The 14,447-nt window shown below is 42.1% G+C and overlaps 1 protein-coding gene across 1 annotated transcript; it reads right to left on the bottom strand.

The window, feature by feature from the left end:
• Nucleotides 1–7,178: 7,178 nt before the first annotated feature.
• LOC125546268 (MACPF domain-containing protein At4g24290) lies at nt 7,179–13,842 on the bottom strand. The gene is made up of 8 exons (XM_048710479.1): nt 13,769–13,842; nt 13,223–13,541; nt 11,998–12,236; nt 11,372–11,576; nt 10,831–10,899; nt 10,563–10,749; nt 9,519–9,685; nt 7,179–8,232 (listed from the first exon to the last, which is right to left on the bottom strand). Exons 2-8 carry the CDS (start codon nt 13,499–13,501, stop codon nt 7,534–7,536), a joined length of 1,845 nt encoding a protein of 614 aa, XP_048566436.1. The 5' UTR covers nt 13,502–13,541; nt 13,769–13,842; the 3' UTR covers nt 7,179–7,533.
• Between the last annotated feature and the right edge of the window lie 605 nt (nt 13,843–14,447).

Here is a 14,447-nt window from a genome sequence, read left to right as displayed (position 1 = left end):
GTGATCGGGGTTGGGACTAAGCCGAGGGAAAATAATGCGGCGATGGGAAAGATGTGAATAAGGCAGTGTCGTGCTAGATCAACAATGCGAAGAACAACATGCATCGCAGGTATGGGGTGGAAGGTATGTGTGGAGCCGCGATGCAAGGATTTCTGCTACCTATTGTATCATCGCTGGACTCGATCTTTCAATTCTGCTTCCAACCAGGATGACTCAAAGGTTTGGTAGCCTTTCTCGATTCGCCACCACAATTTGTTTCTCCAATCTAATCAGTTTGGATCCGTTCTTCTTTTTTTGCTTCAGCGCCTGCTCATCTTCCCCTTTTAACCCTAGACGTTGCAAGAAATGGAAGCGACAACAATTAGATTATAGGCTGGGTCACCAGGTAAATCTCATTCTTCATAATCAAGTGTTATACATAATTACCTCTTATATCGTTCTTATGCTGTTAGTTAACACGACTCTGCAGGGACACCATTTGTATATTATACTCTACCAAGTGTAGCAAACACATGTATATCACAAGCTATGATACGAGGATACCTAAGATGTTTGCACTACTAATCTATTAAGCATTTTGCGGTGAATTACTTTTCTATCTGAAATCCTTTTATTTTTTGTCAAATAGACTATGAACTCACACATGTTGTTTAATCACTGAACATTAATCCATATTGACGTTAACCCCTTCTATTAAAAAAGTGAATGACAATATGCAAGCTATTGATGAGGATTTGACCTTACGATGCATTAAGGCAAAGGATCTTGATTTTACATTTTTTTATTCCTCCCCGTGCTATTTATATATTTTTATTCTAGCGGCTTCCCCATCTAGGTAGGAGCTCACACCTCATTAGTTTTTGGAATTAGCATATTTCCATAGCTTCGTACAAAAGCATGGTAAATTTTATGATAGAATATAACGTAGTAATTTTTGGAAAAGTATATGGCGAAATTGATTAATTTTTCATCTGTCCAAGTTTGCAAACACATGTTCGGTTATTGTTTCTTTAAACTTCTGAGGGTTATGATTTTTTTTATCATGCTATATACACATGCAAGGGAGAAGTTTTGTTATTTAGTAAAGGATGTCAAGGTGGACCCTGAACTCTGAAACTTGGGTCAAACAACATTACATTTTTTGATATTTCTTATTATCGAACGAAAGCTAAGCTTTCAAGCCGTAGCTGAGAGGTGTTCATTATGCACTTCCATGATTTGAGGCTTCGTGGTCGCATTGATTCTGTTATTTGAAACTCTATATGGTTTATATAGATTGGCCTTTTTTGGTTTGATGATCTGTTGTCATGCCATCCTTTGTGGTCAGGTATTTTTCATTTAAAACTGAAATATCATGGTTCTTGCCTTGTGGAGGAGTTAATGCCATTACTTTGAATAGTGAGGATATCTATAGAATTGGGCAATCAAAGTTTCTCATCATACTGTGGGTAGCATTTGTGTCCTATTTCCATAGGTTCAAGTTGTTATTGGCAGGAGCAGGAACATAACTGTTCTTAGCGGGCTGGCCAAAAGGTGTAATTTTTGTGCCACCAATTTGTTCAGTTTTCCTTGTCCTGCACTTATTGGTTTCACCTCAAAAGCTTCTACATGTTTGCAAGGAAGTAGTAACACCTTGCAACAGGACTTACTTAAATAGGAATAAGAGTCGGCAGAGCAACTAGAATATGCAGAGCAACTGCTAGCCAAAACGCCAAGATCTTAAATTTACATGAGGGAAATGAAAGTGCCATATGATCTTTTTCATGATCACTTTAGGTATGGCTCACTTACAAAAACTATGCAGGTTTCTCTTGATTAATGTGATGGTCATTTATTTTAGAAACCTTGCATGTCTTGTGGCTAAATGTTGAAAGGTACCATAATTTATTATGGGCATGTATAAACAATAGCATGATAGTGGACCTCTGTTTTATTTCCCAGCTTGAATAATTCAGCAAGGATGTTTCATAGCCATACAAGATTTCTAAATCTTGATACTAGGTACGTATGGTAGGTGATCCTCTATTACGAATATTAACATAAATTCTACTCCCTCTATAAAGAAATATAAGAGCGTAGTGATCTAAACGCTCTTATATTTCTTTATGGAGGGAGTATTCGAGTAGCGATGCTACTGTTTAGCTGCATCAGTATACTCTATTATCGCTTACATTATGATGTTGCTTTATGGTGAACAACTTTAATTTATTTGCATTTCGCACTACTTGAGTTAGAATTTCATAACAACCTACTACCACTTGATTGAGCGCTTTGGGGATGATTTTTAGTTTCTTCCCTCAAGAAAACTTTCCTTATTGTAGATCATATGAAATTCTTCAACCAGAGAAGATCTCCTCAACGAGTTAAATTACATTATCAGCGATCTATGTTGACACAACAAAGACGTATTCAAAGAACTACATTGAAAGTAATTTGAGACAACAAAGACATACTCAAGGAAAGCAATGAATGGTCAAAGAAAAATGTTATTGTATTTCAACAGTCTCTATGAAAACACTAAAATTGTTCATCTCTATTCTATGAGTAAGTTTGACATGTTTTTTGACAAATGATTCTTTTGACCGTCTAGATCTTAGTTATGTATTTTTATGGACTTCGGTTAGTCCATGGTGTTTTAATGCACTATATGTGTATTAGTGTATGCCCAAATGCAAATGTTGTCGAATTGTATGAACGCAGATTGCCAGTAGGAGAAATTTATTCCTCTGTTGTAACCTCTATTTACATTTCTGAACTATAGGGGGATGAGAAGTAATAATTGCACTACATTCCAATTCTGCCTTACGGTTTTAATGTATTTGTCAAATTTCTTTCACTACAATGCAAAAAGTTATTAAAAATTCTATCACAATAGACGGGCGCAGCTATGCGCGCCATCATTGATCTAGTGGAACCTATGGCACGTAGAAGGCCCATGGATCCTACGGTCCACAGGAGGCCCATGGTTACAACAGCCCGTGTGTTGCCATGGTTATTGTGGCCTAGTTACCAAAATTAGGTTATTGTGGCCACTAAAAAAATGCGGAAAAATAACTACAGTGACTACAAGCAAACAACTAAACAAGACAATAAGGAAATAAATAAGCAAGCAACTAACGCCAGGCTATTACGGCTATTACACATATTACATTCACTGGGCATCAAAGTTCGCCAACAGTGCAAATATAGGGAACAAAGCAGCATATTACATACACTGGCCATCTAAATTGGCCACCAGTACAAATAAATGCGGCAGCAAAACAAGTCCATAATTGAAACAACTTCAGAAGTGCTCAAGAAACGTTATCCTAGGTATCCACCATGCTGGCAATAAGCTTAGCAAGCTTATTAGCTTTGTCCTGTTTGGCGCTAAAATCTTCCAATGCTTGTTGTTGCACCAGAAAGTATGCATCTGAATGCTCGAGGGACTTCTGCAGTCCTTCGGCTTCTTGTCGTAGCACAGCTGATCGATGTCTTTCAGCTTGTAGTTGAGACTCAAGAAACCGAACTGATTCAGATAGTGAGTTTGAATAGCTTGTGCCAGTGGTAGTGGCCAGTACCTCGAACACTAAACCAAGACATGACCTTGGGGTTGTCTCACTGTCTTCAAGATAGTTTTCCTTAGCTGTTTTATCAGCTTTATTGGAGACCAACAAGGATGTCTCACTGTCCTGAACCTTATCTGCATCACTTCCTTTACCATTGCTTAATAAGGCACTCTCTTCCCCAATATTCTGTCAACATTCTAAAAGAAGAAATAAGGAGACACATAAAAGGTTTAGCATGTACTAGTGGCTTAATGAGATTGAGCCTGACTTAGCGAGACATATTCGTGTGGGAGTATGCGCTTTGCTGTGGACTATCTGGAATTGCAGAAATGATTTGGTTTTTAACAGAACATCACGCTTTCATTTTGTGCAGGTTAATCTTCCGAGCCACGGCATTGATCTGTTCGTGGTCGCTACTCACTCCGATGGAGGCCAGTGAGCATTTGATTACTGGATTTATCCGCTGGGAGATGGTAGCTCGGAATATCTTCAACCGGTTTGGATGGCGGTCATGTAATATGATAGGCAATTAGTTTACCTATCTCTTTTTAGCCAGGCGGTTGTGGCGTCCCTTATTTGGCTAGTTTGTCTTTCTAGCCTATTTGGCTCTGAGTGGGCTTTTTTTCAGTTGGAGACTTTGAGACCTTGTTGAAACCTTATTTATTTGTTTTAATAAGATGGCCGTATGCATCATTCTGATGCAGAGGCCGGGGTGACCCCCTTTTTGAAAAAAAAATATAAAGTGTAGTTCTTTAGACGGTTGGTTTAAATTATAGATGGCTTATTTTGATTTTATGTCAGAGTTGATGGGTTTCGGAATAGTGCCTTCGACATTACCAAATGTTCGTGGAGGCCGTGACGTAGGAGGGAACTCTTATTTCAACTCCGGTGGAAGCTCCACGTTCATTTGCGTTGGCATCATCGAGATGGAAGTTAGCATCATAAACAGTTGTGGCCACCGCGACGATGTAGCCAGGGCCTTTGTACCCATCCATGCCGACACAATTGAGATGGAGGCAAACATCATGGATGGATATGACATCCAACGGGACGTCATTAGGAACTTCGATTTCATCCAATCCGACACTATCGAGATGGATGTCAGAATCATGGACGGTTATGGCCGCCGTTGCGAGGCCGAATTAGGCATCTCAACAGCCAAGAATGCGTCTCACTCGCTCTATCATAGCCTTGAAGTGCATTGTGGTCGTAGTTGTCAATCTCAAATGGTCCATTGACCTTATACGTACATATAGCTGCATTGTCATGTGGTTCATGACAACTGGTGCTCGTTTCATATAGCAACACACATGTAGCTAGAGAGATTGGTTTGATATATTTATTGTGTTTTAGAAAATAATTAGTAACTTCTTCGATATAGTTGTAAATCAAAAAATTTCAAGAGCAAGTAGCAGTTCCGAATGCATGCCCCAGTACCATAAATTAATAACCTAAAGTTATGGTTCTTCATCCATATCAGTTGATTATTATCTTTGTCATCTCTCCACAGCAGCTCACATAAAAAAGATCTCTTGTTGTCTGGCTCCATAATGAAGCATGTCAATTTGTTTTTTCCGTTGCAACGCATGGGCATACGTACTAGTACTAACAACATACAGTTTAACAGTGGGCACTTCTGTTGTTTTTTTTTTGAACATCAGTGCAGACACAAGCACTCATATACACGCGCATGCACTCACCCCTATAAATACACACACGCACACCCTATCTCTATGAGCACCTCCGAAAGACTGAGCCGGCATGATCTGGTGGGCTGGGGATACCACGGTCCCTCTAACCATCCAACCACAGATTGGTTCGCGGCATTTCTGTTGCTTGGTTGGCTCGATTCCACCAGTGCCAATAGATTGTGCTGTGGTGGACACAAATGTACTCCACATCCAGGAAATTCATATTAATGTTACCAGGTGCCTTTTGTCATGTCGCAATATTGCACCACGTTTTTTTGCGGACGGTGGGCCGACGGCACTGGACGCGGGAGTCGTCCCAATCCAGGAGACCAGGACGTAGGGCACGAGCACGAAGCCAACTGATTCTCATCCAAATCAGAGGCTCGTTCAAACTGGGACCCCAAGCACAAGGCGTGCACAGACGGAGATCGATCGGCCGAGGGTGGAGGACCGGCACATACATGGCCGACCCCGACCTCGCCGCCGCGGAGCCCGACGAGGAGAGCCAGTGCGGCATTCCGTGCGTCTCAGCGCTCTGCGCGTGCACGCTCCTTGCCGCCTCCGTCGTTCTCGTAATACTGTTCTACCGCTCCGCTGACGCATCCACCGCCGTCCAAGTCATGGCCGCCGCCGGGCTCGTCTTGGCGGTCATGGGCCTCGCCGGCGGGGTCGTGTTCTGCGCCCACTGCCTCGATTTCTGGTTCCACGGCAATTGCCTCGGGGAACAGCAACCGCTGCTGCCGCCCTTGGTTGATTGATCGATCCCGATGGCGATCGTTCGGGGAGTAGCTAATAATTGGTTGTCTTTGGTTGTTCTTGGATTTGATTATAGCTGTATTTTTTGTGTTTACGGTGATTTATTAATTACTATAGCTTTCATCATGGCATATATACTGACGTGATTTAACTCTAAATCTTGTTGTGATCCCGTACGTAAGTTGCTACCTTGCGAGTCATGCATCCGGTTTTAGTTTCAACATTTACTTCGGTGCTTGACTGATTGTATGTGTTGTGTTGGTCACCCAATGCTCATTCTCACAAAAAAAAACGCTTCGTCTTTCAAGAGTCATGCGGTATTACTTGCTTGTTTTAGCTATCATCTGCTCATTTTAATCAACTTCTATTCAAACCTTGCACGGTTCAATGATTTCCAAAAGGCTCAACACGACGTTGCAACTCCAGCTACATGCATGCTTGGTGACATTTTCTCTTGAAGCAAGCTTTCGCCTCGCTTTACAGATAAGGTAATAGGCAACCACCACATCATCCGTACAATAAGTTTAAGCACAAGAAAAGTAAATATAAGTCTGCTCGGGCAACAACACCAACATGCCCAAATGAAGAGAAACAGGTCATATAGAACGTAAGATTAGCGGCTAGCATGAGAAGCAAGGTGGTGTCTTGCCGAAGTCAACACGTCCATCATCGCACCAAGCTGGTCCCGACCCCGCAGCCTAAAGAGTGGGTGTCAGTGCTGTACAAATGATAAAAATTAAAAAATGAAATTAGTGGCCCCTCGTAAAAAGACCCGCTTGACCATCATCTTGTTACACGTTGCCCAAAGGGTGCAAGTCATTGTCGTGAACACTAATCAGAAAAGGCGTCTCCTCAGATGTGACATAACCCATCGCCAAGAACATTCAGCTTGGCCAAGAGAGGCAATCCTGCAGCAGCCATCACACAAGATCTTAATCTTCAAAGGGAGTGACGGTTTTCACAGAGGCGCGATAAACCGAACCAACAGAAAAGAACCCCGAGGGGTTCAACCGCCAAGATATGGCATCCAGATAGTCCGATAAAGAAATTTTGAAAGCAAACATCACAATCAGCACCAGACATATCGATTTATTGACTTAGTTCCTAAACAAATTACATTGCATTGCTGAAAAATACAATTTCAGCAACTCTTCGGCAAATGCATGAATAATACTCAAGTCCACACCACAACAACAATTTCCTTAAACACATGAATCTTTTGACAATGCAAAACCAAAACAGTTCCCTGTTGCATTTTGTATATATACAAATAATTTAATCTGTCACCTAACCTATTCAACTCAAGTCCACGCCACAAACAACAAATTTTCCTTTTCTCCCTCCATTTCAGGACACAGCACTCATTACTGCGAAAAACCCACAATTGTATACAACGGAAACTAACAACAAGAGCATGGGCGCAACGAAAACTCTAAATCTTTCACCCGCTCACGCTCATGCCCTCACGGTCAGCCGCACATAACAAATGAAGGGATGACGACAGGAGTCGTTTCATTCTGATTGTTTTCTAGGGGATCCTAGAACTCGTCATCAAGCGAGTAATCCTCGTCATCGGGCAGCATTGCCGTCAGGAGCGAGTACCGCACCCGCAGGGATATCTTGCCCCTCTCGAGGTGAAGCTTGGCACCCGACACCACCCAGTACCCCGGCAGGTCCTGCGGCCCGCGCACCATCTCCGTCGTGTCCACGAACTTGAGCAGCTTCGGGGGCTGCACCGGGGCGGGCGGGCCCCCGGGGTACACCGCCGAGTTGATATTCACGTCAGCAGGGCGGGGCATTGGCTTCTGCACCGCCGTGGAGAAGTGTGTGCTGATGAGTGTCGAGATGAGGCCTGACTTCTGGATTAGGTTCGGGGACCCCTCCCACTCAGGCTGCCTGACGGAGTGGGCGTTCACGACCTTGGAGAAGTGCAGCCGGAGGAACAGTATCTTCTTGAAGCCCTGGCTGATCACTTCTAAACGTGCTCCCGTGACGATGGAAGCGTCCTCTGACTCCACTGGCGCTGTGCAGACGTGGGAGAAGCGCTTCCACGATCCTATTGGTTCCACGTATTTGCGGTCAAATGGTTCTGGAGTTCGGTTGTTGTAAGGGTCGTCTTCGAGCTGGATAATCTGGGGAAGAGAACAGAGATGTTGGAGATGGATAGCTAATTTGTTACTCTTCTTTCCTTCAAGAAACAACCGGAGCCCCGTAATTGGTCTTTTGCCCACATCAACCTGCACCAAAGTTATAAAGCTGCTCAAAAATCGGAAGAAAATTGATAAAAATATCATCAAACCCGCAACTGAGTGGAAACTGTCAATATAATAATAAGCTTGTATTTCTCTATGTAGTGTGCAATGTTGATCGACAACTTTTTTTAATAATTAGTTCATGTAGGAGCATAAAAATTTCTGAATCAATTGAACAAAATCTAAATATGCCCTATTCTAATGCTACCGCTGTTTTCATCATTCCCAAATAAACTAGCGCTAGCCAATCCTGCCATTCATAGGTTACAAGATAAATGTGATTGGTGTAAAACCAAATAGAGTAGCAGCGCACCCAATTTTGATAATGCCACCAGGATTGGATCCATGAAGTACTAGGCTAAAATATTTTTCCCAGTTTCAGGTTTTTGCGCTTCACAGTTTCACACTGGGGCTTCCCCACTTAACTAACCATCCATTTATCTTATAAGTAATTACACATCTTATACCCTTTGTACCATTGTTTTCACTAAGGAAATGCATTATCTTATCCCTCTATCTATATCTCGCTCTTCAGAGATAATTGGTTCATATTTATGTAGCCATGTGATCTGACTTCAGTTGTGAGTTGCAACATATAAGAGCATCAGCTGATTATCAGATGCTGGGATTCCGCCCTCAGGATCGATCACATTAAATCACGACGAACACGCACACAAAAAACTGACAGCCAAGGGCCCTTGTCGTGCCCTCTTTTCTTTTTATTTTTTCTTTTCTCGGTGTTTACAACGAACCCTTGCTGCTGCTTATGTAGAGTTGTAGACGCAGCTACGACCAAAAACCTGAACCGACTAAATACCTACACATGAAGTACTACTTCTACATAGCCTACCAGGACACGTACTAGTACTGTTACATGGAAACCAAAACCGACTCACACTACAAATTCCCAACTGATCTCAAGCTAATCCTAGTTATACACAGACATGCAATGCTAATACTACTAGCACACGTGCTAAACTAATCCTATCACGCAAATATGTTTGGCTTGTTCTAATATCAGATAGATAACTGTCTAAGCTAACAACCAGGTTGTTTATGGAAAGGTAGGCAGTATAAATTCTCTGCACAGTAGAATAAGAATTTGAATGGTCACATAAAAAGGAGTGTTTTATCTCCAACACTTATCCTAACCTATGTCTACTTTTTATGGCAATGTTTAAGAGACCATGATACCACGTAAAAAGGATAAAAACAAGGAAATAGATAGATGAACAATGTTTCAGTTATGGCAATAGGAAAAGTGTGCATACCATGTTGGTACAAACATAAAGTGTTGGACCAATAAAATTTACTGGCAAAGATGCACTGCTTTGCTTTTTCCTCTGAGGACCGAGAGGGAGGTCACTATAAACTGGTGCCCACTGCCTTGGAAGCTGGAACTCCAAAAACTGGTGCAATTCCTCAATTGGGGGCTTATCTGTATGAAATTCAAATATATCACCTTGTTATGAATACATCACACATCACATTGTTTTCTGTGCAAAACGATGTTTGCTAGCTTGCTTTTTTGTTTATGACCTAATGATAGGATGGTGACAAACATCTAGCTTCAAAAGGTTGCAATTCAAACAATACGTTAAATAGAGAATTTTATTGAACACACCATTTTTGTATTTGTTTTGCAGCTCATTTGCAGAGACTAGAAATTTATGACATTATTAGGACTCCATATTGAAACATAAATATACAGTATATTAAAGATGACTGAAAACAACCAGAAGAAGATGGAGCCTCACAGAAGCAGGCTGATGATGTTGATCATAAGCTAAAATAGGGTGTATCATTTTTGCCCAACAGATAATATACAGGGAGTGAAGTCGGTGAACAGAGCTACAAAGGACAACTATTTTCTAATAATTATTGCCCAAAAAAACATTTCCTTAGAATCTAAACAATAGGGACTTTGTTTGTGAAAGAAAGAAGCCAGCCCCCTTTCATGGTTGACCATTAGGGTGGCCAAGGGTGCAGGTTCTAAAGTCCTGAATAGACTATAGAAAACTTACACCCAAATACATCACGAAAAACACAAGTTCTTTCCCTAGAATCCTAACTCTAGACACTATCATGAACAAGGAAGCTGTATGGAAAAAAAGTGAGAAGGACAACAAGAAACCTTATTTTGAAATAATCAAAATTAACATGCAGTTAAAGTACTAGGGCTGAAGATCAAGACTTCTCTTAATATTATTACTAATTATGCAGTTCCAACTTTCAACATTTGACGTTTATAGGTTGAGAGCTGAGAAATGAATAAACTATTCAGCAAGCTTGAAAGGGTCAGAATTTATACTTACAACGAAGGTACAGATTAATTGCATGATTCAGAAAGCCACTACCAGGAACTCCATTCAACAATGAAGTAATAGGTATAAAAGACATCGAGATAACATCAGGTTCTGATTGAACACTACTCAGCCACTCGCTATGAGAGATCATATCTTTATCCCTTCCACCTCTTCGCCTAGGCAGCACTACCAAATCCTGAGATTATCACAAAGAACAAACATAAATAACACTTCTCCTATGAACAGTCTTATATTATATCGACACAAAGAACTCTACCTCCTTCGAAGCATAAGAATTTAGTGGACTAGACTCCACAAATCTCAGTCGCTGCTCTCTTCTGTCACTCTGCATGGTACACAAAAACATAAATCACCAAGCTAAGAAAAACACAACAGCGCCTTTTATACCAAGACATATGACTGCCGTAAACATTAAGGCATGATGTTCGAATTCAAGTGAGCAACCTATACACGAATAGCTCTTGCCTCTTGGAGTAAAGAGACGGAAAATAAGGCTATTGGCAAATGTCTCGGCCCTTGCTGTCTATGGCTATGGGCACATGCACAGATGGCAGGTGTGCATGTCAATTTCGATAATTCAAATTAATGAACTTGGAGCTAGTCTGTGATCTACTTTCACTGATCAAAAGCTGAGCCCCTTGGGTACCGCCCAACTACAGAGATGGGTTGTACAAAATTTATTGTGCAAGTAGCGGGTTATGCAAGGCTATATACGGCTAAATGATCATTAATGTTGAATAGAAAATATGCAAGGGGAAGTCGGAGGCAAAAAAAAAATTTAGAGGCTAGGGTAATACCTTATCCTCCTTCCCATACGCATCCCTGAAACTAATGTCAGATTGCCCATTTGCATCAAGAAATCTCCTGTCAGACATCTCCTTCAATCGTTTTTGAACATCAACGGCTTGCAAGCTTGATGAATGCTGTTGTTTCAAATAAATTACATCCTTCCCTCCCATTTTAACACCAACGACTATATGTGTCCCAAATTTTTGAATGAACCTGCAAGGTTAAGCAATTAAGGTTGAAGTTCAGATTTACGACTTGGGCAGAACAATTGGCTCAGCACATGTTTTAACAAGAACAGTGTACATCCAATTCCAATGCTACATGCTTAGAAAGCTGACTGTAGAAAAGAGAACTGATACTAATTACATATGGTCACATCTCACATGAAATTTGCAAGGACTAAGACTGTCAGTAGAGGACAGGTTTCAAAGGAGTCAGTGCTCAGACAATCCACCCATCAGACATGAATGTATTATGTATCATACCAGAATCAGAACAATTCAGAAAAATGGCAGTCAAAGATCGATGCTATAATCCTATCAAGACTTCATTTAAGGAGCAAGAACACAGAGGCCTATCTTATCTTCAATGACTACATGCTTTTGGGTATGCTTGAATAAAATATGGATCTAACCTTGCCAAAGCAGCAGGTTCCCAGGTTGATGGAACAGCCTGCTTAACATGATCTCGTAGTACAATTTGTGCCTTCGAGAGTGCAACAGTATATAGTGTGATACACCAACCATCAAAAGCAAGTGACTTGGTACTCGCAGCATCTTTCTGCCAGGAGCCAGTAAATTCAAACATATTATTGAACAGGCCAGATGGAATTTTTCCAGACAAAGATAACTCCCGGTTGAATTGCTCCGACATCTGCAAAATGCTTCATAATTTGAGAAAGGTAGCTATTTTTTTTATCTGAGCATTGTAAACACAACACAAACATTATTTAAAGCAGCTTGACAGCTTCCATGACAGCTCTGGAAGGAAACACATGACAGGGAGAGAAGGTTGTACTAGCGAAACACAATATTCAGTAGGAGAGATGCTATATCAATCGCCAAGCATAGAGAATAAGAAACAAGGTACATCTCATGCTTCTGCAGCAGATAAATCACAATCCCATGAGATGCTAGAACAGCATTACAACTGAACACCTGCCCTCCAAGGTGGAAATGGACAAACCTATCATGGGAAGGTTGCATGTTTCTGAGATAGGAGCTATTGGCTAGAACATGCTGCATGCTAAAAAAGCATCCTGCTGGTGCTAGCAAACTGGTATAAGCGTACAATCCTTTAGTTTCTGCTAAATATCTAACCAGATAATTTTGGACCTTCTAATAAGGTAACAACCAAAACATTATCTATATACGCCTCCATTAGCATTACTCAAAACTGGAAAAACATTTTTTCTGGCTGAATATGTGCCTATGCAGGCCTCAACTGTTCGGTGCTTCTATATGTTTTTGAAATGGCAAAAATCAGTCCCTAATCCAAGGTATGCTACCAGCAACCTGGTAAGAAGCCTACAATCCCAGAGTTTCCGACATTCTTCCAAATATCTAACCTGATAATTGACAACCTTCTAATCTGGTAACGACCAAAACATTATCTACATACACCTCACATTACTCACAAAGGAAAATTATTCTGCCTGGAAGTGGCAGAATACATATCTCTATAGGCCTCAAAGTGTTTGGTGCCTATATATATCTTTGAAGTGCATAATGCAAGGAATAGGATGATTTTACTCTTAAAAGTGCAAGTTACTCTGAATAGGTGGTTCTGAAATGGTAAATTGACTTATGTTCATTTCTGTCATCTTCCTTGTTCTGAAGTAGGCCTACAAGAAAGCATACCTGCTGGAACGACAGGACATCGGACCGGAACCGCATCCGCTCCCCCTTGTCGCACTTGATGGACTTGGGCACGCCGGCGACCGTGGTCAGGCTGCCGGGGAGAACGATGTCCTGGGTCCCATCGCGGTCGAGCTCGATGAGCGACGGGTCGGGCGAGCCGCGCTGCTTGCAGAACTTGAGCCGGACGTCGGCGGCGACGTCGTAGCCGAGGCCGATGGAGCGGATGGCGGACTCGGCGGCCCTCTGCAGCAGCATCTCCTTGCTGTCCCTAGGCGCCATCCTCGCTCATCCCACGGCGCCGGAATAAACTTCAACACCCCTGGAGCCGGAACACCCGGAGCAAAATCAGCAGACGACGCGGTTAGACAATCCTTTCGCAGCTGAAACGGCCGCAGGACCGGGAAAATAAACTGAAATTCCCCGCCAGATCGGCCGGCGCCGCGTGGGGGGGGGGGGGGGCGGGGGCTGAGCGGGGCGGATCTGGCGCCGCGAAACTTGAGGATTAGCCGGGACGGAGCGGCCGCCGGAGAGCCGAAAAGCTCGTACCTTTCCGCCGATTGGAGTTCCGGACTTCACCGACGGGCCGCCCGGAGATACCCCGCAGCGGCGAGGCGATGAGGAGGACGGTGCGTGCGCGCGGGGCGGCGGCGGTGGGGTTGGGGAGGTCGCCGGGGGTGGTCGTGGAGACCACGGCAGCGGCGTCGGAGGAGGAAAAAGTCCCAGAGGAGATGAGTTCTGAGGATGGAGACGCTTTGAACAGTGGAGCAGTGGAGGAGGAGACAGTGACATTCCACTTTTGTTTCTTGTTTTTGTAGCTGGGAGATAAATTATCTACAGTGATTAATTATTATTGGTGGCAGGTGGACTGCATTCAAAGTGGAAAAGTGAGAGCCATTGACTTCAGATTTTGGTGGTAGGTTTAGTCCATGCCAATAACCCATTTATAGTGTTATTTATTTTATTTTTAAAATTTTGTTTTATATTATATTAGTATATAGAATCTCTTCCCTACTGATTTTTCCTAATCTTTTATTTTCATTAATAACTTTTCTTAGAGTTTCATCTGGGTTGAAGCAAATAGTACTCCCTCGGTTTCGAACTACAAGATGTTCTTATTTTCTTTGAATCGGATGTACATAGACGTGTTTTAGTGTGTTTGTCCATTCATTTCAGTCTAGCTATATTTTATATTAAAATACTAAAAACTGTTATAATTTGGAATATA

Source organism: Triticum urartu, chromosome 3, assembly GCF_003073215.2.
Source record: "Triticum urartu cultivar G1812 chromosome 3, Tu2.1, whole genome shotgun sequence".
Lineage (NCBI taxonomy): Eukaryota > Viridiplantae > Streptophyta > Magnoliopsida > Poales > Poaceae > Triticum > Triticum urartu.
The sequence above is the reverse complement of the archived record's forward strand: the minus strand, read 5'-3'. Positions and strand labels throughout refer to the sequence as shown.